This window comes from Paralichthys olivaceus, chromosome 19 (assembly GCF_024713975.1).
Source record: "Paralichthys olivaceus isolate ysfri-2021 chromosome 19, ASM2471397v2, whole genome shotgun sequence".
In the NCBI taxonomy this organism is placed as follows: Eukaryota; Metazoa; Chordata; class Actinopteri; order Pleuronectiformes; family Paralichthyidae; genus Paralichthys; species Paralichthys olivaceus.
Window position 1 is genome coordinate 18,923,939 of NC_091111.1, and position 27,742 is coordinate 18,951,680.

Genomic DNA, 27,742 nt, shown 5'->3' on the forward strand with positions numbered 1-27,742 from the left:
TTGAAAAATAAATTAAAATCATCTCAGCATCAAAACATCTCCAGTTACTCAACCACCATATTTTCTTTATAATTATGGCCTCAGAAGGCACCATGCTTTCTAAGCTTCTCTACTTTCTGTGCACAGGACCTCTCTTTTAAGAACTGACCCATTAATGTACCTTAATTATATCAAGTCTCATTGCTCTTACAACTAATCCTTAGCTGAAGTCAATTTCCAGGCTGACACTGGGCGAGATGTGCGGTGCACCCTGGTCAGGTCATCGTAGTGCCAGCATACAGAGGAATGAAAACAACTTTTGACTCTTTTACATTGGATGTCCTCTTAAATGCGTTTTCATGTGCGTTAGATGACGGAATCTTTTCCCACATTTAGTGCAAGAATATGGTTTCTTACCTGTATGAGTTCTCATGTGAACTTTCAACGTTCAACTTTGTGCAAAACAATTTACCAGAAATTTTTTGGGGATACAGTTTCTCACCTTTGGGCATCCCCTAATAATCAATTATCAAATTGGGAACATCAGTCTGAAGAATCAGCATTGAAAGAAATATTCTGGTTATTACATAATAAAATGTGGACTCTACACCTGTATTGAATATGAGTGTGAGGACTCTACTATATGAAGCTGTGCATCTTCCTGTCCTTCAATAACACTAAAATCCTTGTAAAAACTATTTTAATGATTAGTCAACAGCAACACAAGAGTGCTATAACTGTGAAACAGGTACGGAGGATACTGTGTTGAATTAATTGTTGACAATATTCTAGTTATTAAAATAAAAATTTATTTCTATGGCACATTTCATAAAGCAGCATAGAACATATTGTACATGAGTTTGTTTCACTGAAAACAACAAACATAAAATTAAAAGACAAATTCATCTTGTATGATTTTCCAAATGTGTCAGATATGAATATGTTTACCCTGAGGGGTTGCTGTGATGATAGGAATTCAACCAGTGAGAACTCTTCTCTTGTCGAACATTAACCACTAACCCTGAAAACTGTCTCATGTGTTACGTTAATATACAAGTTCTATTGTGTACGAACTCTGAAAGTCTTTGCTTGTCTGTCGACTGAGTGAATGGTCTCCCACAGATATTGCAGGAGTATGGCTTCTCATATGTTATTCATCATGTGGACTTTCAAGATCCCTTACTTCCAAATCTTTTCTCACGTTTGGCAAGAATATGGCTTCTCAACTGTGAGTTTTCATGTGCTTTTTCAACTCTCTTCTGTTTAAAAAACCTTTGTCACATACTTTGCAAGGAAATGGCTTATCTGTGTGACTCCTCATATGGATTTTCAGATGACCATTACTAACAAAACGTCTCACACATGTTTGGCAAGAATACGGCTTCTCACCCGTGTGAGTTCTGGTGTGAACTTTCAGATCGCCACTCATTACAAAACTTTTCTGACATACTTTGCAAGAATACGGCCTCTCACCCGTGTGAATTCTGGTGTGAACTTTCAGATCACTACTAGTTACAAAACTTCTCTGACATACTTTGCAAGAATACGGCCTCTCACCCGTGTGAAACCTTATGTGAACCTTCAAATCACCTTTAGTTACCCAACGTTTTTCACACAGGTGGCAAGAATATGGCCTCTCACCAGTGTGAGTTCTCATGTGGACTTTCAAATTTCTAGTATTTACAAAACTTTTCTTGCATGTTTGACAGAAAGGTTTCTCACTAGTGTGGCTCTTAATATGATCCTTCAAGCGATTCTTACGACCATAAGATTTTCCACAAGTGTCACATTTGAAAGACCTTTCCTTTGTGTTAGTACAAGACTGGATCTTTGATTTAGGAGAGTTATCACTGTAATCGTGACTCCTGTTTTCATGAAGACTCTTCTGTGCTCTGGTTTCTTCATTTCTAGTTGATCCTGAATCCACATGTTTTCTTCTGTGCTGATCTTGGCTCTCAGCTACAGGAGAGTTTTGAGAGAGGAGCTGGTGCTCACCGACTGGTTCTGGTTCTCTGTCGTCACTTTCTTCACAATTAGGAGTCAACATGAAGGTTTCAGTCTCCTGCTTCAGTACGAGCTGCTCTCCCTCCTGACTGGTGCACATTTCCTCTTGTTCCACTTTAGTCTGAGGAGGTTTTGGTTCCTCTTGGTCCAGACTGGAGTTCCTCTCCTGGTTACAGAGCGGCTGGTCAGTGAAAACCTCCTCCTCTTTACAGACATGCTGCTGTGGGAGCTCTGGAGGAACAGAGACACAAGAAAGACATTTTAGCACCACATATTGTTGTGTAGGGGAAAGACTTTTTCATTTAATCATTTGTGTTGTTTGAAACCTACTCTCAAATTTATGAAGCCTATTTTATTTATAACAGCAACAAAATAAGTCAAATTCAATGGGTTTTGTACATTCACACAACAGATCTGGCTTAAAAAACACTACATCTATACTCATCAAACCTGAACGATCAAGAACTGGACTCCAGAAGGCTTTTAAGGAACTTTTTTCAAAGTTACGGAATTTTATTCTATATGTAGAAACACAAAGGACAATTTCACTGCTTTATTTCCACTCAGACCAGGTTTAAACAACACTACACTTCTACAATGTGGACTCTACACCTGTATTGAATATGAGTGTGAGGACTCTACTATATGAAGCTGTGCATCTTCCTGTCCTTCAATAACAATAAAATCCTTGTAAAAACTATTTTAATGATTAGTCAACAGCAACACAAGAGTGCTATAACTGTGAAACAGGTACCGAGGATACTGTGTTGAATTAATTGTTGACAATATTCTAGTTATTAAAATAAAAATGTTTTTATGTGGTACATTTCATAAAGCAGCATAGAACATATTGTACATGAGTTTGTTTCACTGAAAACAACAAACATAAAATTAAAAGACAAATTCATCTTGTATGATTTTCCAAATGTGTCAGATATGAATATGTTTACCCTGAGGGGTTGCTGTGATGATAGGAATTCAACCAGTGTGAACTCTTCTCTTGTCGAACGTTAACCACTAACCCTGAAAACTGTCTCATGTGTTACGTTAATATACAAGTTCTATTGTGTACGAACTCTGAAGTCTTTGCTTGTCTGTCGACTGAGTGAATGGTCTCCCACAGATATTGCAGGAGTATGGCTTCTCATATGTTATTCATCATGTGGACTTTCAAGATCCCTTACTTCCAAATCTTTTCTCCCGTTTGGCAAGAATATGGCTTCTCAACTGTGAGTTTTCATGTGCTTTTTCAACTCTCCTCTGTTTAACAAATCTTTGTCACATACTTTGCAAGGAAATGGCTTATCTGTGTGACTCCTCATATGGACTTTCAGATTACCACTACTAACAAAACATTTCTGACATACTTTGCAAGAATACGGCTTCTCACCCGTGTGAGTTCTGGTGTGAACTCTCAGATCGCCACTCATTACAAAACTTTTCTGACATACTTTGCAAGAATACGGCCTCTCACCCGTGTGAAACCTTATGTGAACCTTCAAATCACCTTTAGTTACCCAACGTTTTTCACACAGGTGGCAAGAATATGGCCTCTCACCAGTGTGAGTTCTCATGTGGATTTTCAAATTTCTACTATTTGCAAAACTTTTCTTGCATGTTTGACAGAAAGGTTTCTCACTAGTGTGGCTCTTAATATGATCCTTCAAGCGATTCTTACGACCATAAGATTTTCCACAAGTGTCACATTTAAAAGACCTTTCCTTTGTGTTAGTACAAGACTGGATCTTTGATTTAGGAGAGTTATCACTGTAATCGTGACTCCTGTTTTCATGAAGACTCTTCTGGGCTCTGGTTTCTTCATTTCTAGTTGATCCTGAATCCACATGTTTTCTTCTGTGCTGATCTTGGCTCTCAGCTACAGGAGAGTTTTGAGAGAGGAGCTGGTGCTCACCGACTGGTTCTGGTTCTCTGTCGTCACTTTCTTCACAATCAGGAGTCAACATGAAGGTTTCAGTCTCCTGCTTCAGTACGAGCTGCTCTCCCTCCTGACTGGTGCACATTTCCTCTTGTTCCACTTTAGTCTGTGGAGGTTTCTGGTCCTCTTGGTCCAGACTGGAGTTCCTCTCCTGGTTACAGAGCTGCTGGTCAGTGAAAACCTCCTCCTCTTTACAGACATGCTGCTGTGGGAGCTCTGGAGGAACAGAGACACAAGAAAGACATTTTAGCACCACATATTGTTGTGTAGGGGAAAGACTTTTTCATTTAATCATTTGTGTTGTTTGAAACCTACTCTCAAATTTATGAAGCCTATTTTATTTATAAAAGCAACAAAATAAGTCAAATTCAAACTGAACTCCAGAAGGCTTTTAAGGAACTTTTTCAAACTTATGGCATTTTATTCTATATGTAGAAACACAAAGGACAATTTCACTGCTTTATTTCCACTCAGACCAGGTTTAAACAACACTACACTTCTAAAATTTGGACTCTACACCTGTATTGAATATGAGTGTGAGGACTCTACTATATGAAGCTGTGCATCTTCCTGTCCTTCAATAACAATAAAATCCTTCTAAAAACTATTTTATCAACAGCAACAAAAGATTGCTATAACTGTGAAACAGGTACGGAGGATATTGTGTTGAATTAATTATTCACAATATTCTAGTTATTAAAATAAAAATGTGATATGGCTTCTCATATGTTATTCATCATGTGGACTTTCAAGATCCCACCACGTCCAAAACCTTCTACCTCATATTTGGCGTGAATACGGCTTCTCACCTGTATGAATTCTCATGTGGACTTTCAAATAAGTACTACTTCCAAAACTTTTCTTACATGTTTTGCATAATATGGTTTAATAATAATATGGTTTCTCACCTCAACAATTTTCACTTGTGTGGGTATTAGAGTTAATCTGTGATATAAGGGAATTAAAAACATTGTCTCTGTGACTCCTGTTTTCATGATGACTCTTCTGTGCTCTGGTTTCTACATTTCTAGTTGATCCTGAAGAGTTTTGAGAGAGGAGCTGGTGCTCACCGACTGGTTCTGGTTCTCTGTCTTCACTTTCTTCATAATCAGGAGTCAACATGAAGGTTTCAGTCTCCTGCTTCAGTACGAGCTGCTCTCCCTCCTGACTGGTGCACATTTCCTCTTGTTCCACTTTAGTCTGAGGGGGTTTTGGTTCCTCTTGGTCCAGACTGGAGTTCCTCTCCTGGTTACAGAGCTGCTGGTCAGTGAGAACCTCCTCCTCTTTACAGACATGCTGCTGTGGGAGCTCTGGAGGAACAGAGAGAAACAAGACAGAGGTTACAACTAGGGATGTCACGATATGAAACTTTGGTGCCACGATTGTCCGAGGAAATATCACAGCTTCACAGTTTGCTATAGAAGAAAAAAGACTCACAACAAGCAATATGTAGCCAATAGATAGCTAATAATAAAATATGTATTATTATCATTAACTTTATCCAGTTAGTTTTAGAGTGAAACGTTTATCTATTTAAAGTAATTTATGTAAGCGATTTTATTTAGTGGCCTTATTGTGGAAGGTTGGTCACTAAATTTGTGTTTCCTGTCATAAGCTGTGTATCTATGTGGGACTTTTATTTTGAAGGGACAGCAACGCAAGTTCTTCTGTTATGGGAGCGATGTATTGACTAGTTAGAAAAACTAAACGTGTCCTGGTTCAAGCCTCATTCTTCAAGACCGTATTAGACCAGAACTTTTGGAAATTAGCTTTTCAGTCAGTTCCCTCTTCGTGTCTGTGGTTCGAACTCACGAGAGACAGGACGGAGACAGATATCGTAGTTTCTACAATTCTTACGGTTAATCAAACCGTGGTTATCCTAAAATCACTGTGAAAGTTAAGTAACAAAACTAACTGCTTCTCCAGTTTTAGCCCCACGTGTTGTCTTAACAATAACTTTCAATCAGACCACATTAGGTCAGGTCCGTATAAAGAACCAGTGTGTTACTGATCAGGACCTGGTGTGATGTGGTCTTGGTATGTAAGAAAACCAGCTTCCTTATTTTAAAACAGAATAAATGTTTCACAAAGATGAAGTATGTTCTGAAGAGTCATTCTCTTCTCTGTGATAATCTAGTCCTGACTTGACCAATCTGAGTCTATTGTTCCTTATATCACGACCTGGTTCCATGTTCTCTACACGGGAAGAAAACTGTGAAATCTCTTTTGATGCATTTTCACAAACACAATCAGTGTCTCACACAATCTGCACGTGTGTTTCCAAACTTCCTGGAATCATGTTTAGTGGAGGCCTGGTTTGACGAGGACAAATCCAGGTTCCATCTAACGTCAGGTTTTTAAATGAGACCTGCTGAAACAATGGTCACTGTTTTTAATGTTGGTGACAATGTTGAACATCGACAATCAAGGATTCTGGTACAGACCGATCCTGTGCAGCTTCACTTCAGGTTTCAGAACGATATCCAGCAGTCTGCGCTGACGATCCACCTCTTCTTCGTACTGGACGATGGTTTTTTCAAAGACTGTGAATATTTCTTCAGCAGCAGCAGTTAGTCGCTCACTGATCAACTCTCTCAAATACTGAACCGAAGACATCGCTGCTCCGTCAACTACTTGAAGATTCACCCGAGACACGAACACACTACCGCCTTCCGGCGAACTGCTAACACTGAGCTAACGCTGCTAGCGCCGTCTGTTTACTTCCGGTGGGTGTCACACTGCGAAGGTCCTGAAGAACAACGTCCTTTTAAGTCGTTGTTGCGGTCGTGTCGCAGGTTTACGTTCAAGTTGTCCACGAAGCAGCGATGTCTTCGGAGAAAGAGGACGATCGTCAGCACAGACTTCTGGGTATCTTCATGAGAGCGGAAATCAAGCTTCATAGAATCGGTCTGTATAACCACAATGTGGCTTCTAGTGAGCTCTGCGGTTTCCCCAGACAGAGAAGACAGAAGACAGCCCGGGGCCTGTTTCAGTTTCAGTGGAGACACAGCGAGTTGCCTCAGTCTTAATGGAAAATGTCCTCTCTTTTTGCAAACTTCATGGTTGTAGTCTCTGTTTTGTGTCTCTGTGTTCCTCCAGAGCTCCCACAGCAGCATGTCTGTAGAGAGGAGGTTCTCACTGACCAGAAACCTCTGCAGATTAAAGAGGAGCAAGAGGAAATGTGCATCAGTCAGGAGGGAGAGCAGCTCGTACTAAAGAAGGAGACTGAAACCTTCATGTTGACATCAGCACAGAAGAAAAACATATGGATTCAGTATCAACTAGTAATGAGGAATCAAACCCACAGAAGACTCTTCATGAAAACAGGAGTCACAGAGACAATGTTTTTAACTCTCCCATATCAGAGATTAACTCGGATACTCACACAAGTGAAAACATTTTCAAATGTGACACTTGTGGAAAAGCATCTGAGTCAACACTGGAGAGAAACCATATTGTTGCAACATTTGTGTGAAAAGTTTAAGACATACTGGTCATTTGAATGTCCACATGAGATGTCACGCAGGTGAGAAGCCATATTCTTGCCAAACATGTGTGAAAAGTTTTGGACGTAGTTGTTACTTGAAAGTCGACACAAAAACGCACACAGGCGAGAAGCCTTTTTCTTGTAAAGTCTGTCAGAAAAGTTATGTAGACAATTGTAAATTAAAAGTCCACATGAGCATTCACACTGGTGAGAAGCCGGCAACAGGTGATAAAAGCTTTTCTTAGTTTACACACATGAAAATGCATTTAAAGATTTATACAGGTAAAAAGTAGTGTTTACAAAACGAGTGGGAGAGCTTTCATTTAATTTTTAATTTAACACTTGACTGTAAACATTTTATTACATATTTTAAAGATGAGAATTATATCACTGACTTCATTATAAACTCAATGTCCTGTAAATTTGCAGAATGAACAACCACCAAGTTATAGCCAAAACGTTAATGAACCAGCTCAGATTTAGAAGTACAATGTCAATCAGCAATAAGTAACGGTTTCCTCCTCTTTATACATGTTTTATCTCCTGTTTTGACAAAATGTTGTATTTATTATTCAGCTGAATATTTTCTGTGTTGAGCACATATCTGTCATACTTGTAGAAATACATGCTTTGTTAATAAAGTGGTTTTATAAAGAAAACACTAAATGTTTTTTTTCCGTAAGACTTAAAAAGTGATGAGTGAAATGTGCTAACAGTAAAGAAATGTAGATCATAAAAAAAAAAAATATTCATGAGGAGTGACTCCACAGGATCGTAGGACACGTGACTGAAGGCGGAAATATAGAGCTGAGTCCGTCGCTCAGTGTCGGAACTTCCCAGTGTGACACACAGCGGAAGTAGACGAACAAAGCGCAGCAGCGTAAGCAGCGTTAGCTCCATGGATGTTAGCAGTTAGCAGGAAGTCGTTGTCGCGGTCGTGTCGCAGGTTTACGTTCAAGTTGTCCACGAAGCAGCGATGTCTTCGGAGGAAGAGGACGATCGTCAGCGCAGACTTCTGGGTATCTTCATGAGAGCTGAGATCAAGCTTCATAGAATCGGTCTGTATAACCACAATGTGGCTTCTAGTGAGCTCTGCGGTTTGTGCAGACAGAGAACAGTCGACCCGGGGCCTGTTTCAGCTTCAGTGGAGACACAGCGAGTTGTTTTCACCCTGAGTTTCTCCTTCTCTGTAGCGGAAACTTTCAGACTGAAGCAGGTGTCAGTCATGGTGTGCACTTTACAGACAGACACACAATAAGCTACATTTACTTCTGATTGACTCATTGAATCCAAATGTCTCTGGAGGCAGGAATCAGCACAAACTGTGTCGATATTTCTTTTCCTGTGTGAGTTCACATGATGAGTTCCCAGCTCTCAGCTTCTGTAGCAGCACCTGTGGTCCCTCTCCACCCGATAAAGTTACTCATCTTGAGATTCCTCCTCAAGCGCTGTTCCCATCCGTACATGTGTTTTTGAGTTGTTTTGTAACGTGAACAGATAATGGTGATAACAGTATCCTGCTGCCGGATTTACTGGTGCACACACACCACCCATCAACACCACCCCTTCCAACAGGAGAGAGGGAAGGAACATGCCTACAGACAGGCCTTTGAGAACAGGGTTGAGAAGGGGATCATGATACTTTGGATTTTGACCAACATATACGTATCACATTTGTATTATCAAGACTCCCAAGAATCTGTGTCAACTTGTGGAAAAGGGGCATAATGTGTCATTTGACGCTGGCTGGGGTGCAGTTCTTGATAATCCACATTTTATGATATAGTTGTAAGGATCTTCAAGCAAAACCTCATCTACTGTTGTCTTGATGGAGAGAACTTTTTTATTCTTTTTTTTTTTTTTTTTTTACTAACACAGTTGTAACCACTGCCTTCTGTCTCTCTGTTCCTCCAGAGCTCCCACAGCAGCATGTCTGTAAAGAGGAGGAGGTTCTCACTGACCAGCAGCTCTGTAACCAGGAGAGGAACTCCAGTCTGGAGCAAGAGGAACCAAAACCTTTGCAGATTAAAGAGGAACCAGAGGAAATCTGGATTGGTCAAGAGGGAGAGCAGCTCGTACTGAAGCAGGAGACTGAAACCTTCATGTTGACTCCTTATTATGAGGGACTCTACCACAGTGAGCACCAGCTCCTCTCTCACAACTCTAATGTGGCTGAGAGTCAAGATCAGAACAGAAGAAACCTTATGGATTTAGGATCAACAATAAATGACTCAGAGATTGACTCTAATACTCACACAGGTGAAAAGTCTTTCAAATGTGACACTTGTGGAAAAGCTTATGTGTATGAGTATCAATTGAAAATACATCTGAGAGTCCACACAGGTGAAAAACCATATTTATGCATAATATGTGGAAAAGCATACATTACTGTGTTCAGTTTAAAAAGGCATATGACAAGTCACACAGGCGAGAAGCCATTTTCTTGCAAAATATGTGGGAAATGTTTTGGGCGCAGTGGCGTCTTGAAAGTACACATGAGGAGTCACACAGGTGAGAGGCCATATTCTTGCGAAAGTTGTGGGAAGAGTTTCAGTGACATTTCAGCATTGAATAAACATATGAGTGTGCACACAGGTGAAAAGCCGTTCTCTTGTGAAACATGTGGGAAATGTTTTGTAAGTAAAGGCGTTTTGAAAGTACACATGAGAACTCACACAGGTGACAAGCCGTACTCCTGCAGCTTCTGTGGGAAAACATTTAGAGAGAAGTCAGGTTTGAAAAAACACATAAGCATGCACACAGGTGAGCAGCCATTCTCTTGTGAAACATGTGGGAAAGGTTTTGTATGCGCTAATGATTTGAAGGTCCACATCAGAACTCACACAGGTGAGAAGCCGTTCCCCTGCAGCACATGCGGGAAAAGATTTCGTGAGAAGTCAGGTTTGAAAAAACATATGAGCGTACACACAGGAGAGAAGCCGTTTTCTTGTGAAACATGTGGAAAGAGTTATGCACGTAGTAGCATCTTGAAAGTCCACATGAGATCTCACACAGGTGAGAAGCCGTACTCCTGCAACACTTGTGGGAAAAGATTCTATCAGTTGTCAGACATGAAAAAGCATTTAAGAGTTCATACAGATTAAAAGTTGTGTATTTACATGTGAGAGAGTTTTCTGTCTTTGTGATTTGATGGTCCACAGTTCACACGGCAACACCTTGGGGTAAAGATATTTTGAAGTGACACATATCGATAATATTAGAGGAGATCACAAAGATCAGAGACTCGACCTTTAACGAGCCAAAACTGTTTGATTTAAATTTGCACCCATTCCCTTTGAAGTAATCACTTTTTGCAACAAAACACTTTGAAATGCTCCCTAGAACCCCCCAAAATTAAAATTCTTGGAAAGATATTTCTATCAAATGTATATTTCTTGAAGGGCGGGTATAGCTCACCTGGTACAGGTGGATTTCTTGAATGATTTTTATTTTACTATTTCCCAATCTCAATTATATGACGTCATATAAAGTTTGTGATATTGAAGATGTTAATTAATGTATAAAGTCTGTGATATTGAAGATGATACATTTATACATTTGAGATATTGAAGATGGTAAATTATGTGGTACTGTGGGTTCATCCTGTCAGTTAGTGTATTTTTTGACAACATCAAATTTATCCAATTTTGATCATTTCAGGCTTCTAATGTAAAACATTTAAGTTGTAGATGTTCTTTGTGGCCTATATGAAATATACCATATGAATAAAGTTGAATTTTGTCAGAATATCTCTCTCAATGATGGTTCATCAAACTGATGTTCACAAATTGATGGATTGAATAAAGAGGGTAATTATGAGCACCATCAGTCTAATGGCGTATCTATGCAGTCTTTACTATTACTTCACTATGTAACCATCACTGCTCATAACCATGCGTCCTGAATGTTTGCATGGGAACATCCACTGTAACGGAAACTCGGAGCCAAGAATTTCAGACGATTCCAAACATGGCAATGATGAAGGTCTTTAAAAACCACCTCTAAAGCAAAATCATGCAACAACTCACAGTAAAATAACAGCATCAAATAATTTTGATTATTATTATTTTGCAAGGACTACAGCACAACAATGTATAATTAACTGGTGTATAGGGTGTTGAGGGAAGGGTTGAGGTGCAGATTCAGCTGAGAGCCTGGTAGGGAACAGATAGAGGCTGAAGAGGTCACACACACACACATAGGTTTTCTTGGCCCATGTCCAATCCCCCCCAACACGTTTTGTGGACATATGTTCAGCAGTTTCTGCATAATCCAGCCGACAAACCAACCAACAGACAGACCAATTTGTGAAAATTTTATTTTCTCTCCAGCTGAATTTCATTGATGACTTTGTAAGTTATTAAGCAATCAATTATTTTGCAGTAAAACCAATGATAAGAGATGAAAGAATTAATTGCAGATACATTGCTACCACTTAAACCGATGATGCTCAGACTTCCTCCAATGATTCAGTCCACAGGTTTGTGATCAATCTGAAGAACTAGCATTGAAAGCAATAATAATATACTTGCTGTCAAAATGTTGTCACAAAAGCAAGTAAGTTTATTTATAGAGCGCATCTCAAAAAAATCTACATTTACAACTTGTGTTTCACATTTGAATTTAAAAAATGTGTGAACTTGATGTGATCAAAAAATACAAAAGATAGACCAGATCATAGAACAATAGAAAGAAAAGACTGTAGTTGGAATGATGACCCAACAGAACCACAGTTAATCCACACCAGAGACACATCAGAGAAACCAGCCATGTTCCTGATATGAAACAGGAGAGCATTTAAAACATCATTTATATTTTTATTTGTTCCAAGATTTGGGAGATATTGATACAAATTTTAAATGATTATTGTTGTAAACACTTATGAATAATAAATTAATACAAACAGAAAAAAAGAAACAACAAATTTGAGCCTGATTTTTACAGTCAGGGACAAAACCAAGAGCATGCTCGTATTATTCTTTAACATTCGCAGGCTTGTGCAACATGAATCAATCATTGCAAATGTGAACTATTCTTATTCATTGAAGGAAACATAAGGCACAAACACCTGGAATGTGGCACAACTGCATGCTCCATCACGATGTTCTCATTCAAAGTGGATTCAAACAAATCGTATTGGCAGAATGAACCCTGCTCGACAGATTTGGCTCCCAGCCCCAGCCTTGTGAATTGCTTATGGTGCATGTTGTGCTTAAAGATTGGGAGTTCTAAGTAGGAACACTGGGAACCGTCTGTGTCTGGACAAAGTTATTGTGTTGAAGGAGACCATGACCAAATTTAAATCAGGAACAGTTCTGACCTGTTAAAGATCTCTGAGATTTTTGATCTCAGGTCATATGACTTCCAAATGTGTCACTTCAAAGTATCTTTTCCTCAAGATGGTGCAGTGATACGAATTCTCCCCAGTGTGATGTCATGTGCATCATCAATTAATCAATAAGCATGAAAGATCTATGATTTTTAAGTATGAATTTTTAGATGCCTTTTCATGTCTGACGAACGACAGAATCTTTTCCCACAGGTGTTGCAGGAGAACGGCTTCTCACCTGTGTGAATTTTCATGTGGACTTTCAAACCACTACTACTTACAAAACATTTCTCACATATTTCACAAGAATGCAACTTTTCACCTGTGTGCAGGCTCATATGACCTTTTAAACCTGACTTCACTATAAATGTTTTCCCACAGGTGTTGCATGAATATGGCTTCTCACCAGTGTGACGCCTCATGTGGACTTTCAAATCACTACTACTCACAAATCTTTTCCGACATATTTTACAAGAATACGGCTTCTCACCTGTGTGAGTTCTCATGTGGATTTTCAAATCACAAATACGAACAAAACATTTCTGACATACTTTGCAAGAATACGGCTTTTCACCTGTGTGTAATCTCCTATGCTCCCTCAATGCTGAGATGTGATTAAAGCTTTTCCCACAGTTTTCGCAAGAAAATGGCTTCTCACCTGTATGAGTTCTCATGTGGACTTTTAAGTTGCCACTACGTACAAAACATTTGCGACATATTTTACAAATATAAGGCTTCTCTCCCGTGTGAGTTCTCATGTGGACTTTCAGATCACTACTACTTACAAAGCATTTTTGACATGTTTTGCAAATATACGGCTTCTCTCCTGTGTGACTCCTCATATGGACTTTTAAGACGCCACTCCGTACAAAACTTTTGTGACATATTTTGCAAGAATATGGCTTTTCACCTGTGTGAGTTGTCATATGCCTTTTTAAAGTGGACATGGTACTGAATGTCCTTCCACATATTTTACATAAAAATGGCTTCTCACCTGTGTGGATTCTCAGATGTATTTTTAAGTGACTCTCATACACAAAAGCTTTTCCACAAGTGTCACATTTGAAAGACTTTGTTAGAGTATTAGAGTTAATCTCTGATATGGGCGAGTTGTAAACATTGTCTCTGTGACTCCTGTTTTCATAAATACTATCCCAAGGCTTTGATTCTGGATTTCTAGTTGATCCTGAATCCACGTGTTTTCTTCTGTGCTGATCTTGGCTCTCAGCTACAGGAGAGTTGTGACAGAGGAGCTGGTGCTCACTGTCTGGTTCTGGTTCTCTGTCGTCACTTTCTTCATAATCAGGAGTCAACATGAAGGTTTCAGTCTCCTGCTTCACTTCGAGCTGCTCTCCCTCCTGACTGATCCAGATTTCCTCCTGTTCCTCTTTAATCTGTTGTGGCTCTGGGTCCTCTTGATACAAACTGGAGTTCATCTCCTGGTTACAGAGCGGCTGGTCAGTGAGAACCTCCTCCTCTTTACAGACATGCTGCTGTGGGAGCTCTGGAGGAACAGAGAGACACAAGAGATAAGTAAGACCAACCAACTTTTTACCTTAAAATAGCAACTTTAAAATGACGTTGATGGTTCAGTGACTTAGAATAGGGAGAGTGGAGCCTTTTGAAACCTTTGGTCGATGTTATGAGAGCAACAATAAAGAGGAATTCATCTTAAAAATGTCTTGATGTTCACATTCATACACTAATTTAGTACAGAACAAAAAGCAGTGGAACACAAACTGATTCAATTCATCACACAATTCATCTGACACACACAAGGTTTTTTTATTGGGACCTGGTCTCATGAGGTTTGACGGTCTGTTGTCATGTCCGAGTGGAGAACACACAGAGAATCAAGTGGGACGTTCACATTGTGGTTGTACAGACCGATCATGTGCGGCCTCATGTCCGGGTTCAGAACGATGTCCAGCAGTCTGCGCCGACGATCCACCTCTTCTTCGTGCTGGGTTTTTCAAAGACTGTGAATATTTCTTCAGCAGCAGCAGTTAGTCGCTCAAATACTGAACCGAAGACATCGCTGCTCCGTCAACCACTCGAGGATTTACCCGAGACACGAACACACTACCGTCTTCCAGCGAACTGCTAACACTGAGCTAACGCTGCTAGCGCTGCTGCCTTTGTTTACTTCCGGTGCACTTTCAACTTCCGGAAGAGAAACATTCTTTTTTCTTTTATTGAATAAAAACCACAACAACAATAATAACAAGAACTAGATCCAGATACAGTTCAACAGATGATGAGCAGACGCTGCTTTATCGATTCACGATGAGCAAGAGACAAAACAGACATGAGACTTAAATAATAAGAGACGAAAGAAAGGAATAATAAATAAATACAAATGAAGTTAAAAATCTCTTCCCTTGCTTTCGGAACCACCTTCGTCAGAGCCTTTTTTCTTCCTCTGACAATTAATTTGACTCATGGCTTGAATTCCTCTTCCCACCTTTTCCCACTCATTTTCCCTCCTCTCATCTTCCTCACTAAACTCCATGCTGTTGCTATCCGATTCCCTCCCTGACACCCTGTCAGAGTTTGCTATGAACACTTTACGTTTACTGTTCCGAACCTATTCAGGCCGTCATTCGATATTTCCACAGGCTACACACCACAAGACTCAATCCTCCTGCTTGTCAGTCCCGATGTCCACAAATCCAAACTCTGTGTCATTTAACAAAGTCTGATCGAGACGATAATGTGTTGTAGCTACACACAGTGATTCAAACTCTATGCAAACTTCTTAAGTGTTAATTGGCGGTTGTCACACAACGGGTTGGTACATTCCCGCCACCAGCTGCTAGAGTGTGGATCAAGATCTCTACTGTTTACAATTAAAAAAGAAAAACCTCTCATGTCCTGTTGATCAGATTTGTTGTTCTAAGATGTTGAGATATGATTTGAATGAATTTATTTGAGTAGAATCCAGTCTGATTATTTGATAACAGAAATTCAGAGCAAACTAACCAAATAGTACGTGTTGTATTTTAGGCCAAGTTAAAGTATTAGAAGAAAACGATCATACATCACTTCATATAAAACTTCACGTCACTGAACATTGATCACATATGTGTATGGTACAGAAATGTTTTTATGTTTCTCCTGAATGGAAAAACAGTTGTGATCACAAAGTCATTTACTGTTGTACAAAAACCATAGACTAAATAAAGACGGACAACATGTAAGCTCCCCAAGGTAAAGCGAGAATACCTTGATCCCCTTGTGGTTATCTGCAGTATCGCTTGGAATTGGTTTCTGTCATTATTTTGTTCAAGTGTTAATATTTCAAGCTATTCAATGCTATAAAAACATGTTGAAACAGGACCTAATATTTATTTATTATATTTTGGACTGAAATAATAGTGTACTAAAAACTGTAAAAAATGCTGCTTGTATTTAGAGAAAACAGGACATTAAGTACAAACTCACTCAATTGGAGTTGGAAGTACATTTAATTGCTGATTAAACCAGTCAACAACAATCAAAAGCATGATTCATGAAATTGAAGCCACTGAATATCCTTGAGTTCTACATTTCATTTGAAGATCGTAACTTCTCACTAAAGTAATACAGTGAAAGAACAGGTGGTCAGGACATGGACTGCAAAGGGAAAGGGCACCGTTTTCTTTTTTAAAAGTCAGTGTCCATCAAAATGATTTTGAATCAGTAATTTTAGGGTAAAATTGTCGGATAATGTTGTTTCCAGAGGTAAGTTATAAAGACCTCCTTCATTGTTGCCATGTTTGTATGTACCTGTCTCCATGTTCAGAACACATGGTAGTATGTGGGCAGTGATGAATACATACTTTAAAATAGACATATCTATTTTCATCAGTAGAAAGAGCAGAAATGAGCCTTTAGACTGATGATGCTCACAATTACTCTCATTGTTCAATCCATCAAATTGGGAACATCAGTCTGAAGAATCAGCATTGAAAGAAATATTCTAGTTATTAAAATAAAAGTTTATTTACATGGCACATTTCAAAAAGCAGTATAGAACATATTCTACATGAGTTCACCTCTGTAGACTGAAATAATAAATATATATATATATATATATAAATACAGACAATATAAAATAAAGGACATGTTATAGTAAAGACTGTAGTAGATGACCCTATAGATCATTTATCATCATCAACACTAAACTTATATAAAAACATAAAACATAAAACCGATTTGTTCTTTAAAATGTGTAAAATACAAATAATATAGGAACCCTGTTGTTTGCATTTAAATAAAGTGTGTATACACACATTTATTTAAATGTGTAAACTTAGACAGTGAAAAAAGTCCAGTTATCTCAACAACAACTTCATCTAACTCAAAATCCAAATTTGTGTTTGGGTGAGTAGAGCTCAACCGATATGGATTGTTGGGGGTTTCCAGGGAGCGTTCCAAGCGTGGCAGGAATGTTGGAAAAGATCTATAGTTACACAAGGTGACTACTTCAAAGGGAAACGGGTCCAGATTTAAACCAGGAACAGTTTTTGTTTGTTAAAGGTTCAGTCTCTGATCTTTTTGATCTCACCTCATACGACTTCAAAATGTTGCAGTTCAAAATATATTTTTACTCCAGAGTTGCAGTGATGAATTCTCAAAGGTGTGAGCTCTTCTCATGTGTGTTGTCAATCACCACTAACCCTGAAAGCTCTCCTACTCGTTTTGTAAACACAAATTTTTACCTGTAAGAATCTTTAAATGCATTTTCATGTGTGTAAACTAAGAGAAGCTTTTATTACGTGTTGCAGGCTTCTCACCTGTGTGAGTTCTCATGTGCAGTTTCAATTCATCACTACGTCCAAACCTTTTCCCACATGTTTGGCAACAATATGGCTTCTCACCTGTGTGAATTCTCATATGAACTTTCAAATCTCCACTCATTACAAAACCTTTCTGACATATTTTACACAAAAAGGGCCTCTCACCAGTGTGAAACCTCATATGAACTTTCAAATCACCACTTTTCACAAACCGTTTCTGACATATTTCGCATAAAAATGGCTTCTCACCAGTGTGAAACCTCACATGGACTTTCAAATTACCACTACTTACAAAACGTTTTGTACATGTTTGGCAACAATACGGCTTCTCACCTGTGTGAATTCTCATGTGGACTTTCAATTCATCACTACGTCCAAACCTTTTCCTGCATATTTTGCATAAATAAGGTTTCTCACCTGTGTGTGTTCTCAGATGAATCTTCAATTTATAATTGTACACAAAAAATTTTCCACAAGTGTCACATTTGAAAGAATTTTCACTTGTATGAGTATCAGGGTTAATCTCTGATGTGTGAGAGTTAAAAACATTGTCTCTGTGACTCCTGTTTTCATGAAGACTCTTCTGTGCTCTGGTTTCTACATTTCTAGTTGATCCTGAATCCACATGTTTTCTTCTGTGCTGATCTTGGCTCTCAGCTTCAGGAGAGTTGTGAGAGAGGAGCTGGTGCTCACCGACTGGTTCTGGTTCTCTGTCGTCACTTTCTTCATAATCAGGAGTCAACACGAAGGTTTCAGTCTCCAGCTTCAGTACGAGCTGCTCTCCCTCCTGACTGGTGCACATTTCCTCTTGTTCCACTTTAGTCTGAGGAGGTTTTGGTTCCTCTTGGTCCAGACTGGAGTTCCTCTCCTGGTTACAGAGCTGCTGGTCAGTGAGAACCTCCTCCTCTTTACAGACATGCTGCTGTGGGAGCTCTGGAGGAACAGAGAGAAACAAGACAGAGGTTACAACTGTGATTATGAAATAAAGACAATTTAGAGTCAGATCTGAAAATTACTGTGAAAGTTAACAATACTAACTGCTTCTCCAGTTTTAGCACCACATGTTGTTGTAAGAGGATTTCATATTTCCATTGAATCATTTATGTTGTTTGAAACAAACATTCAAATTTATAAAGTCTATTTTATTTATGAGAGCAACAAAATAAAGTAGCATGCAGTGTTTTCTCCATCCAGACCACATTAGGTCAGGTCCGTATCAAGAACCAGTCTGTTACTGATCAGGACCTGGTGTGATGTGGTCTTGGTATGTAAGAAAACCAGCTTCCTTATTTTAAAACAGAATAAATGTTTCACAAAGATGAAGTATGTTCTGAAGAGTCATTCGCTTCTCTGTGATAATCTAGTCCTGACTTGACCAATCTGAGTCTATTGTTCCTTATATCACGACCTGGTTCCATGTTCTCTACACGGGAAGAAAACTGTGAAATCTCTTTTGATGCATTTTCACAAACACAATCAGTGTCTCACACAATCTGCACGTGTGTTTCCAAACTTCCTGGAATCATGTTTAGTGGAGGCCTGGTTTGACGAGGACAAATCCAGGTTCCATCTAACGTCAGGTTTTTAAATGAGACCTGCTGAAACAATGGTCACTGTTTTTAATGTTGGTGACAATGTTGAACATCGACAATCAAGGATTCTGGTACAGACCGATCCTGTGCAGCTTCACTTCAGGTTTCAGAACGATATCCAGCAGTCTGCGCTGACGATCCACCTCTTCTTCGTACTGGACGATGGTTTTTTCAAAGACTGTGAATATTTCTTCAGCAGCAGCAGTTAGTCGCTCACTGATCAACTCTCTCAAATACTGAACCGAAGACATCGCTGCTCCGTCAACTACTTGAAGATTCACCCGAGACACGAACACACTACCGCCTCCAGCGAACTGCTAACACTGAGCTAACGCTGCTAGCGCTGTCTGTTTACTTCCGGTGGGTGTCACACTGCGAAGGTCCGACACAGAGACAGGGTCAACTTTTCATCTTCACAGCTCAAATGTTTATAGCGCCCCCTCCCGACAGATGTGGGAACCTGCCTCTGTAGATTCACACCAATGTTGCAGTTTACAATCAGACTCTATTAGTTATAATACAGAGTGAAATCATCGGGAGAGAATTCAACAAGACATAGACCAGTCATCATACATGTCTATTTATCACGCTATCACAGACTGTAAATAAAGATGGATGACAGAACTCCTCTCCCTCCACTTGAACACAAATGGTGGGAAAATATGTCGGACACAAGTGACGCCATCTTGCACTTTTGACGTTATTTGCACTCAGAGTCTGCGCAGTAGTGATCGTGTCGTGGAGCCACAGTGTTGAGATCCTGCTGATCAGCTCTGCTGCCAAAACATACACTCAACCAATCACCAGGAACCTTCCATCAGTGAGAAAGAGAAGAGAAACTCGTACATTCCTTTATTTACGAGGCTACGTTGCAATAACGTTGTCACGAAAGACAGAAAAATATATATTTCTGATCATAGTTTCTCTGAAACAAGCCCACAATCAAAAATACTCAAATGTATCAGGAGCAGTAACAGCCTGACAATGACCCGCCACTTTCAAACGGCTCCTAACGTTGGGAAACGATATGTTGTGAGTAAGAAACTCACCAAACTTCATCTTGCTATTCCTCCCTAGATATCTGAGAGGACCACTGGTTTTTACTGACTTCAGTCTTTTGAAATGTCTCAATGTTCAGAACACATGGTAGTATGTGGGCAGTGATGAATACATAGTTTAAAATAGACATTTCTATTTTCATCAGTAGAAAGAGCAGAAATGAGCCTTTAGACTGATGATGCTCATAATTACTCTCATTGTTCAATCCATCAAATTGGGAACATCAGTCTGAAGAATCAGCATTGAAAGAAATATTTTAGTTATGAAAACAAAAGTTTATTTACATGGCACATTTCAAAAAGCAGTATAGAACATATTCTACATGAGTTTGTTTCACCTCTGCAGACTGAAATAATATATATATACAGACATTATAAAATAAAGGACATGTTATAGTAAAGACTGTAGTAGATGACCCTATAGATCATTTATCATCATCAACACTAAACTTATATAAACACATAAAACTGAGTTGTTCTTTAAAATGTGTAAAATACAAATAATATAGGAACCCTGTTGTTTGCATTTAAATAAAGTGTGTATACACACATTTATTTAAATGTGTAAACTTAGACAGTGAAAAAAGTCCAGTTATCTCAACAACAACTTCATCTAACTCAAAATCCAAATTTGTGTTTGGGTGAGTAGAGCTCAACCGATATGGATTGTTGGGGGTTTCCAGGGAGCGTTCCAAGCGTGGCAGGAATGTTGGAAAAGATCTATAGTTACACAAGGTGACTACTTCAAAGGGAAACGGGTCCAGATTTAAACCAGGAACAGTTTTTGTTTGTTAAAGGTTCAGTCTCTGATCTTTTTGATCTCACCTCATATGACTTCAAAATGTTGCAGTTCAAAATATATTTTTACTCCAGAGTTGCAGTGATGAATTCTCAAAGGTGTGAGCTCTTCTCATGTGTGTTGTCAATCACCACTAACCCTGAAAGCTCTCCCACTCGTTTGGTAAAGACAAATTTTTACCTGTAAGAATCTTTAAATGCATTTTCATGTGTGTAAACTAAGAGAAGCTTTTATTACGTGATGCAGGCTTCTCACCTGTGTGAGTTCTCATGTGGACTTTCAAACAATTACTCTGTGAGAAACCTTTCTGACATATTTGGCAACAATACGGCTTCTCACCAGTGTGAATTCTCATGTGGACTTTCAAATTATCACTACTTGCAAAACATTTTGTACATGTTTGGCAACAATATGGCTTCTCACCTGTGTGAGTTCTCATGTGGAGTTTCAAGTGACAATTACGTCCAAAACTTTTACCGCATATTTTGCAAGAAAATGGCTTCTCACCAGTGTGAATTCTCATGTGGACTAACAAATGACCACTACTTACAAAACCTTTCCCACATGTTTGGCAACAATAAGGCCTCTCACGAGTGTGAATTCTCATGTGGATTTTCAAAGTACCATTACTTACAAAACCTTTCCCACATGTTTGGCAACAATAAGGCTTCTCACGAGTGTGAATTCTCATGTGGACGTTCAAATTACCACTACTTACAAAACTTTTCCCACATATTTTGCAAGAATATGGCTTCTCACCTGTGTGACTCCTCATGTGGACTTTCAAACAATTAACCTGTGAGAAACCTTTCTGACATATTTGGCAAGAATACGGCTTCTCACCAGTGTGAATTCTCATGTGCACTAACAAATGAACACGACTTGCAAAACATTTTGTACACGTTTGGCAACAATACGGCTTCTCACCTGTGTGAGTTCTCATGTGGTCTTTCAAATTATCATTACGTTCAAACCTTTTCCTGCATATTTTGCATAAATAAGGTTTCTCACCTGTGTGTGTTCTCAGATGAATCTTCAATTTATTACTGTTCCCAAATTTGTTTCCACAAGTGTCACATTTGAAAGAATCTTCACTTGTATGAGTATCAGGGTTAATCTCTGATGTGTGAGAGTTAAAAACATTGTCTCTGTGACTCCTGTTTTCATGATGACTCTTCTGTGCTCTGGTTTCTACATTTCTAGTTGATCCTGAATCCACATGTTTTCTTCTGTGCTGATCTTGGCTCTCAGCTTCAGGAGAGTTTTGAGAGAGGAGCTGGTGCTCACCGACTGGTTCTGGTTCTCTGTCATCACTTTCTTCACAATCAGGAGTCAACATGAAGGTTTCAGTCTCCGGCTTCAGTACGAGCTGCTCTCCCTCCTGACTGGTGCACATTTCTTCTTGTTCCACTTTAGTCTGAGGAGGTTTTGGTTCCTCTTGGTCCAGACTGGAGTTCCTCTCCTGGTTACAGAGCTGCTGGTCAGTGAGAACCTCCTCCTCTTTACAGACATGCTGCTGTGGGTGCTCTGGAGGAACAGAGACAAAAGACAGAGGTTACAACTGTGATTATGAAATAAAGACAATTTAGAGTCAGATCTGAAAATTACTGTGAAAGTTAACAATACTAACTGCTTCTCCAGTTTTAGCACCACATGTTGTTGTAAGAGGATTTCATATTTCCATTGAATCATTTATGTTGTTTGAAACAAACATTCAAATTTATAAAGTCTATTTTATTTATGAGAGCAACAAAATAAAGTAGCATGCAGTGTTTTCTCCATCCAGACCACATTAGGTCAGGTCCGTATCAAGAACCAGTCTGTTACTGATCAGGACCTGGTGTGATGTGGTCTTGGTAAGAAAGAAAACCAGCTTCCTTATTTTAAAACAGAATAAATGTTTCACAAAGATGAAGTATGTTCTGAAGAGTCATTCTCTTCTCTGTGATAATCTAGTCCTGACTTGACCAATCTGAGTCTATTGTTCCTTATATCACGACCTGGTTCCATGTTCTCTACACGGGAAGAAAACTGTGAAATCTCTTTTGGTGCATTTTCACAAACACAATCAGTGTCTCACACAATCTGCACGTGTGTTTCCAAACTTCCTGGAATCATGTTTAGTGGAGGCCTGGTTTGACGAGGACAAATCCAGGTTCCATCTAACGTCAGGTTTTTAAATGAGACCTGCTGAAACAATGGTCACTGTTTTTAATGTTGGTGACAATGTTGAACATCGACAATCAAGGATTCTGGTACAGACCGATCCTGTGCAGCTTCACTTCAGGTTTCAGAACGATATCCAGCAGTCTGCGCTGACGATCCACCTCTTCTTCGTACTGGACGATGGTTTTTTCAAAGACTGTGAATATTTCTTCAGCAGCAGCAGTTAGTCGCTCACTGATCAACTCTCTCAAATACTGAACCGAAGACATCGCTGCTCCGTCAACTACTTGAAGATTCACCCGAGACACGAACACACTACCGCCTCCAGCGAACTGCTAACACTGAGCTAACGCTGCTAACGCTGCTAGCGCTGTCTGTTTACTTCCGGTGGGTGTCACACTGCGAAGGTCCGACACAGAGACAGGGTCAACTTTTCATCTTCACAGCTCAAATGTTTATAGCGCCCCCTCCCGACAGATGTGGGAACCTGCCTCTGTAGATTCACACCAATGTTGCAGTTTACAATCAGACTCTATTAGTTATAATACAGAGTGAAATCATCGGGAGAGAATTCAACATGACATAGACCAGTCATCATACATGTCTATTTATCACGCTATCACAGACTGTAAATAAAGATGGATGACAGAACTCCTCTCCCTCCACTTGAACACAAATGGTGGGAAAATATGTCGGACACAAGTGACGCCATCTTGCACTTTTGACGTTATTTGCACTCAGAGTCTGCGCAGTAGTGATCGTGTCGTGGAGCCACAGTGTTGAGATCCTGCTGATCAGCTCTGCTGCCAAAACATACACTCAACCAATCACCAGGAACCTTCCATCAGTGAGAAAGAGAAGAGAAACTCGTACATTCCTTTATTTACGAGGCTACGTTGCAATAACGTTGTCACGAAAGACAGAAAAATATACATTTCTGATCATAGTTTCTCTGAAACAAGCCCACAATCAAAAATACTCAAATGTATCAGGAGCAGTAACAGCCTGACAATGACCCGCCACTTTCAAACGGCTCCTAACGTTGGGAAACGATATGTTGTGAGTAAGAAACTCACCAAACTTCATCTTGCTATTCCTCCCTAGATATCTGAGAGGACCACTGGTTTTTACTGACTTCAGTCTTTTGAAATGTCTCAATGTTCAGAACACATGGTAGTATGTGGGCAGTGATGAATACATAGTTTAAAATAGACATATCTATTTTCATCAGTAGAAAGAGCAGAAATGAGCCTTTAGACTGATGATGCTCATAATTACTCTCATTGTTCAATCCATCAAATTGGGAACATCAGTCTGAAGAATCAGCATTGAAAGAAATATTTTAGTTATGAAAATAAAAGTTTATTTATATGGCACATTTCAAAAAGCAGTATAGAACATATTCTACATGAGTTTGTTTCACCTCTGCAGACTGAAATAATATATATATATATATATATATATATATATATATGTTATAGTAAAGACAGTAGTAGATGACCCTATAGATCATTTATCATCATAAACACTAAACTTCTATAAAAACATAAAACCGAGTTGTTCTTTAAAATGTGTAAAATACAAATAATATAGGAACCCTGTTGTTTGCATTTAAATAAAGTGTGTATACACACATTTATTTAAATGTGTAAACTTAGACAGTGAAAAAAGTCCAGTTATCTCAACAACAACTTCATCTAACTCAAAATCCAAATTTGTGTTTGGGTGAGTAGAGCTCAACCGATATGGATTGTTGGGGGTTTCCAGGGAGCGTTCCAAGCGTGGCAGGAATGTTGGAAAAGATCTATAGTTACACAAGGTGACTACTTCAAAGGGAAACGGGTCCAGATTTAAACCAGGAACAGTTTTTGTTTGTTAAAGGTTCAGTCTCTGATCTTTTTGATCTCACCTCATACGACTTCAAAATGTTGCAGTTCAAAATATATTTTTACTCCAGAGTTGCAGTGATGAATTCTCAAAGGTGTGAGCTCTTCTCATGTGTGTTGTCAATCACCACTAACCCTGAAAGCTCTCCCACTCGTTTTGTAAACACAAATTTTTACCTGTAAGAATCTTTAAATGCATTTTCATGTGTGTAAACTAAGAGAAGCTTTTATTACGTGTTCCAGGCTTCTCAACTGTGTGAGTCCTCATGTGGGCTTTCAAGTGACCATTACGTCTAAACGTTTCCCACATGCATGGCAAGAATATGGCCTCTCAACTGCGTGACTCCTTGTGTGGACTAATTACCACTATGTACCAAACCTTTCTTACACGTTTGGCAGGAATATGGCTTCTCAACTGTGTGACTCCTCATGTGGACATTCAAATGATTGCTATGTCTAAAATTTTGCCCACATATTTTGCAACAATACGGCTTCTCACCTGTGTGACTCCTCAAGTGGGCTTTCAAGTTACCACTACGTCCAAAACCTTTCCCACATATTTTGCAAGAATACGGCTTCTCACCAGTGTGAATTCTCATGTGGACTTTCAAACAACTACCCCGTGAGAAACCTTTCTGACATATTTGGCAAGAAAATGGCTTCTCACCAGTGTGAATTCTCATGTGGACTTTCAAATGACCACTACTTGCAAAACATTTTGTACATGTTTGGCAACAATACGGCTTCTCACCTGTGTGACTGCTCATGTGGAATTTTAAACTGCCATTACTTACAAAACCTTTCCCACATGTTTGGCAACAATAAGGCTTCTCACCTGTGTGAATTCTCATGTGGTCTTTCAAATGACCACTACGTCCAAACCTTTTCCTGCATATTTTGCATAAATAAGGTTTCTCACCTGTGTGTGTTCTCCGATGAATCTTCAATTTATTACTGTTCCCAAATGTGTTTCCACAAGTGTCACATTCGAAAGAATTTTCACTTGTATGAGTATCAGGGTTAATCTCTGATGTGTGAGAGTTAAAAACATTGTCTCTGTGACTCCTGTTTTCATGAAGACTCTTCTGTGTTCTGGTTTCTACATTTCTAGTTGATCCTGAATCCACATGTTTTCTTCTGTGCTGATCTTGGCTCTCAGCTTCAGGAGAGTTGTGAGAGAGGAGCTGGTGCTCACCGACTGGTTCTGGTTCTCTGTCGTCACTTTCTTCATAATCAGGAGTCAACATGAAGGTTTCAGTCTCCTGCTTCAGTACGAGCTGCTCTCCCTCCTGACTGGTGCACATTTCCTCTTGTTCCACTTTAGTCTGAGGAGGTTTTGGTTCCTCTTGGTCCAGACTGGAGTTCCTCTCCTGGTTACAGAGCTGCTGGTCAGTGAGAACCTCCTCCTCTTTACAGACATGCTGCTGTGGGAGCTCTGGAGGAACAGAGACAAAAGACAGAGGTTACAACCGTGATTATGAAATAAAGACAATTTAGAGTCAGATCTGAAAATTACTGTGAAAGTTAACAATACTAACTGCTTCTCCAGTTTTAGCACCACATGTTGTTGTAAGAGGATTTCATATTTTCATTGAATCATTTATGTTGTTTGAAACAAACATTCAAATTTATAAAGTCTATTTTATTTATGAGAGCAACAAAATAAAGTAGCATGCAGTGTTTTCTCCATCCAGACCACATTAGGTCAGGTCTGTATCAAGAACCAGTCTGTTACTGATCAGGACCTGGTGTGATGTGGTCTTGGTATGTAAGAAAACCAGCTTCCTTATTTTAAAACAGAATAAATGTTTCACAAAGATGAAGTATGTTCTGAAGAGTCATTCGCTTCTCTGTGATAATCTAGTCCTGACTTGACCAATCTGAGTCTATTGTTCCTTATATCACGACCTGGTTCCATGTTCTCTACACGGGAAGAAAACTGTGAAATCTCTTTTGGTGCATTTTCACAAACACAATCAGTGTCTCACACAATCTGCACGTGTGTTTCCAAACTTCCTGGAATCATGTTTAGTGGAGGCCTGGTTTGACGAGGACAAATCCAGGTTCCATCTAACGTCAGGTTTTTAAATGAGACCTGCTGAAACAATGGTCACTGTTTTTAATGTTGGTGACAATGTTGAACATCGACAATCAAGGATTCTGGTACAGACCGATCCTGTGCAGCTTCACTTCAGGTTTCAGAACGATATCCAGCAGTCTGCGCTGACGATCCACCTCTTCTTCGTACTGGACGATGGTTTTTTCAAAGACTGTGAATATTTCTTCAGCAGCAGCAGTTAGTCGCTCACTGATCAACTCTCTCAAATACTGAACCGAAGACATCGCTGCTCCGTCAACTACTTGAAGATTCACCCGAGACACGAACACACTACCGCCTCCAGCGAACTGCTAACACTGAGCTAACGCTGCTAGCGCTGTCTGTTTACTTCCGGTGGGTGTCACACTGCGAAGGTCCGACACAGAGACAGGGTCAACTTTTCATCTTCACAGCTCAAATGTTTATAGCGCCCCCTCCCGACAGATGTGGGAACCTGCCTCTGTAGATTCACACCAATGTTGCAGTTTACAATCAGACTCTATTAGTTATAATACAGAGTGAAATCATCGGGAGAGAATTCAACAAGACATAGACCAGTCATCATACATGTCTATTTATCACGCTATCACAGACTGTAAATAAAGATGGATGACAGAACTCCTCTCC

The 27,742-nt window shown here is 39.4% G+C and overlaps 4 protein-coding genes and 1 pseudogene across 5 annotated transcripts; 1 reads left to right on the plus strand and 4 right to left on the minus strand.

Annotated features, from left to right (window-relative positions):
- Positions 1–665: 665 nt before the first annotated feature.
- On the minus strand, positions 666–27,490 carry LOC109643175 (zinc finger protein 583-like). Of its 2 annotated transcripts, XM_069515295.1 has the most exons (6): positions 27,189–27,490; positions 26,213–26,452; positions 18,210–18,449; positions 4,990–5,229; positions 3,896–4,135; positions 666–2,214 (listed from the first exon to the last, which is right to left on the minus strand). In XM_069515295.1, the coding sequence occupies exons 1-6, from the start codon at positions 27,358–27,360 to the stop codon at positions 1,202–1,204; spliced, it is 2,145 nt and encodes a 714-aa protein (XP_069371396.1). In that variant the 5' UTR covers positions 27,361–27,490; the 3' UTR covers positions 666–1,201. The 2 variants fall into 2 exon arrangements, with proteins under 2 accessions (XP_069371396.1, XP_069371397.1); XM_069515296.1 differs by lacking the exons at positions 26,213–26,452; positions 27,189–27,490 and adding an exon at positions 19,188–19,497.
- On the plus strand, positions 8,250–11,231 carry LOC109645508 (gastrula zinc finger protein XlCGF57.1-like). The gene is made up of 2 exons (XM_020111120.2): positions 8,250–8,464; positions 9,321–11,231. Exons 1-2 carry the CDS (start codon positions 8,383–8,385, stop codon positions 10,508–10,510), a joined length of 1,272 nt encoding a protein of 423 aa, XP_019966679.2. The 5' UTR covers positions 8,250–8,382; the 3' UTR covers positions 10,511–11,231.
- Positions 11,947–14,866, minus strand: LOC138405609 (oocyte zinc finger protein XlCOF22-like). Its single transcript, XM_069515346.1, has 2 exons — positions 14,623–14,866; positions 11,947–14,239 (listed from the first exon to the last, which is right to left on the minus strand). Exons 1-2 carry the CDS (start codon positions 14,639–14,641, stop codon positions 12,888–12,890), a joined length of 1,371 nt encoding a protein of 456 aa, XP_069371447.1. The 5' UTR covers positions 14,642–14,866; the 3' UTR covers positions 11,947–12,887.
- Positions 20,947–23,532, minus strand: LOC138405607 (zinc finger protein ZFP2-like; annotated as a pseudogene).
- LOC138405610 (zinc finger protein 239-like) lies at positions 25,227–25,930 on the minus strand. The gene has a single exon (XM_069515357.1). The coding sequence runs from the start codon at positions 25,866–25,868 to the stop codon at positions 25,374–25,376; it is 495 nt and encodes a 164-aa protein (XP_069371458.1). The 5' UTR covers positions 25,869–25,930; the 3' UTR covers positions 25,227–25,373.
- Positions 27,491–27,742: the final 252 nt, after the last annotated feature.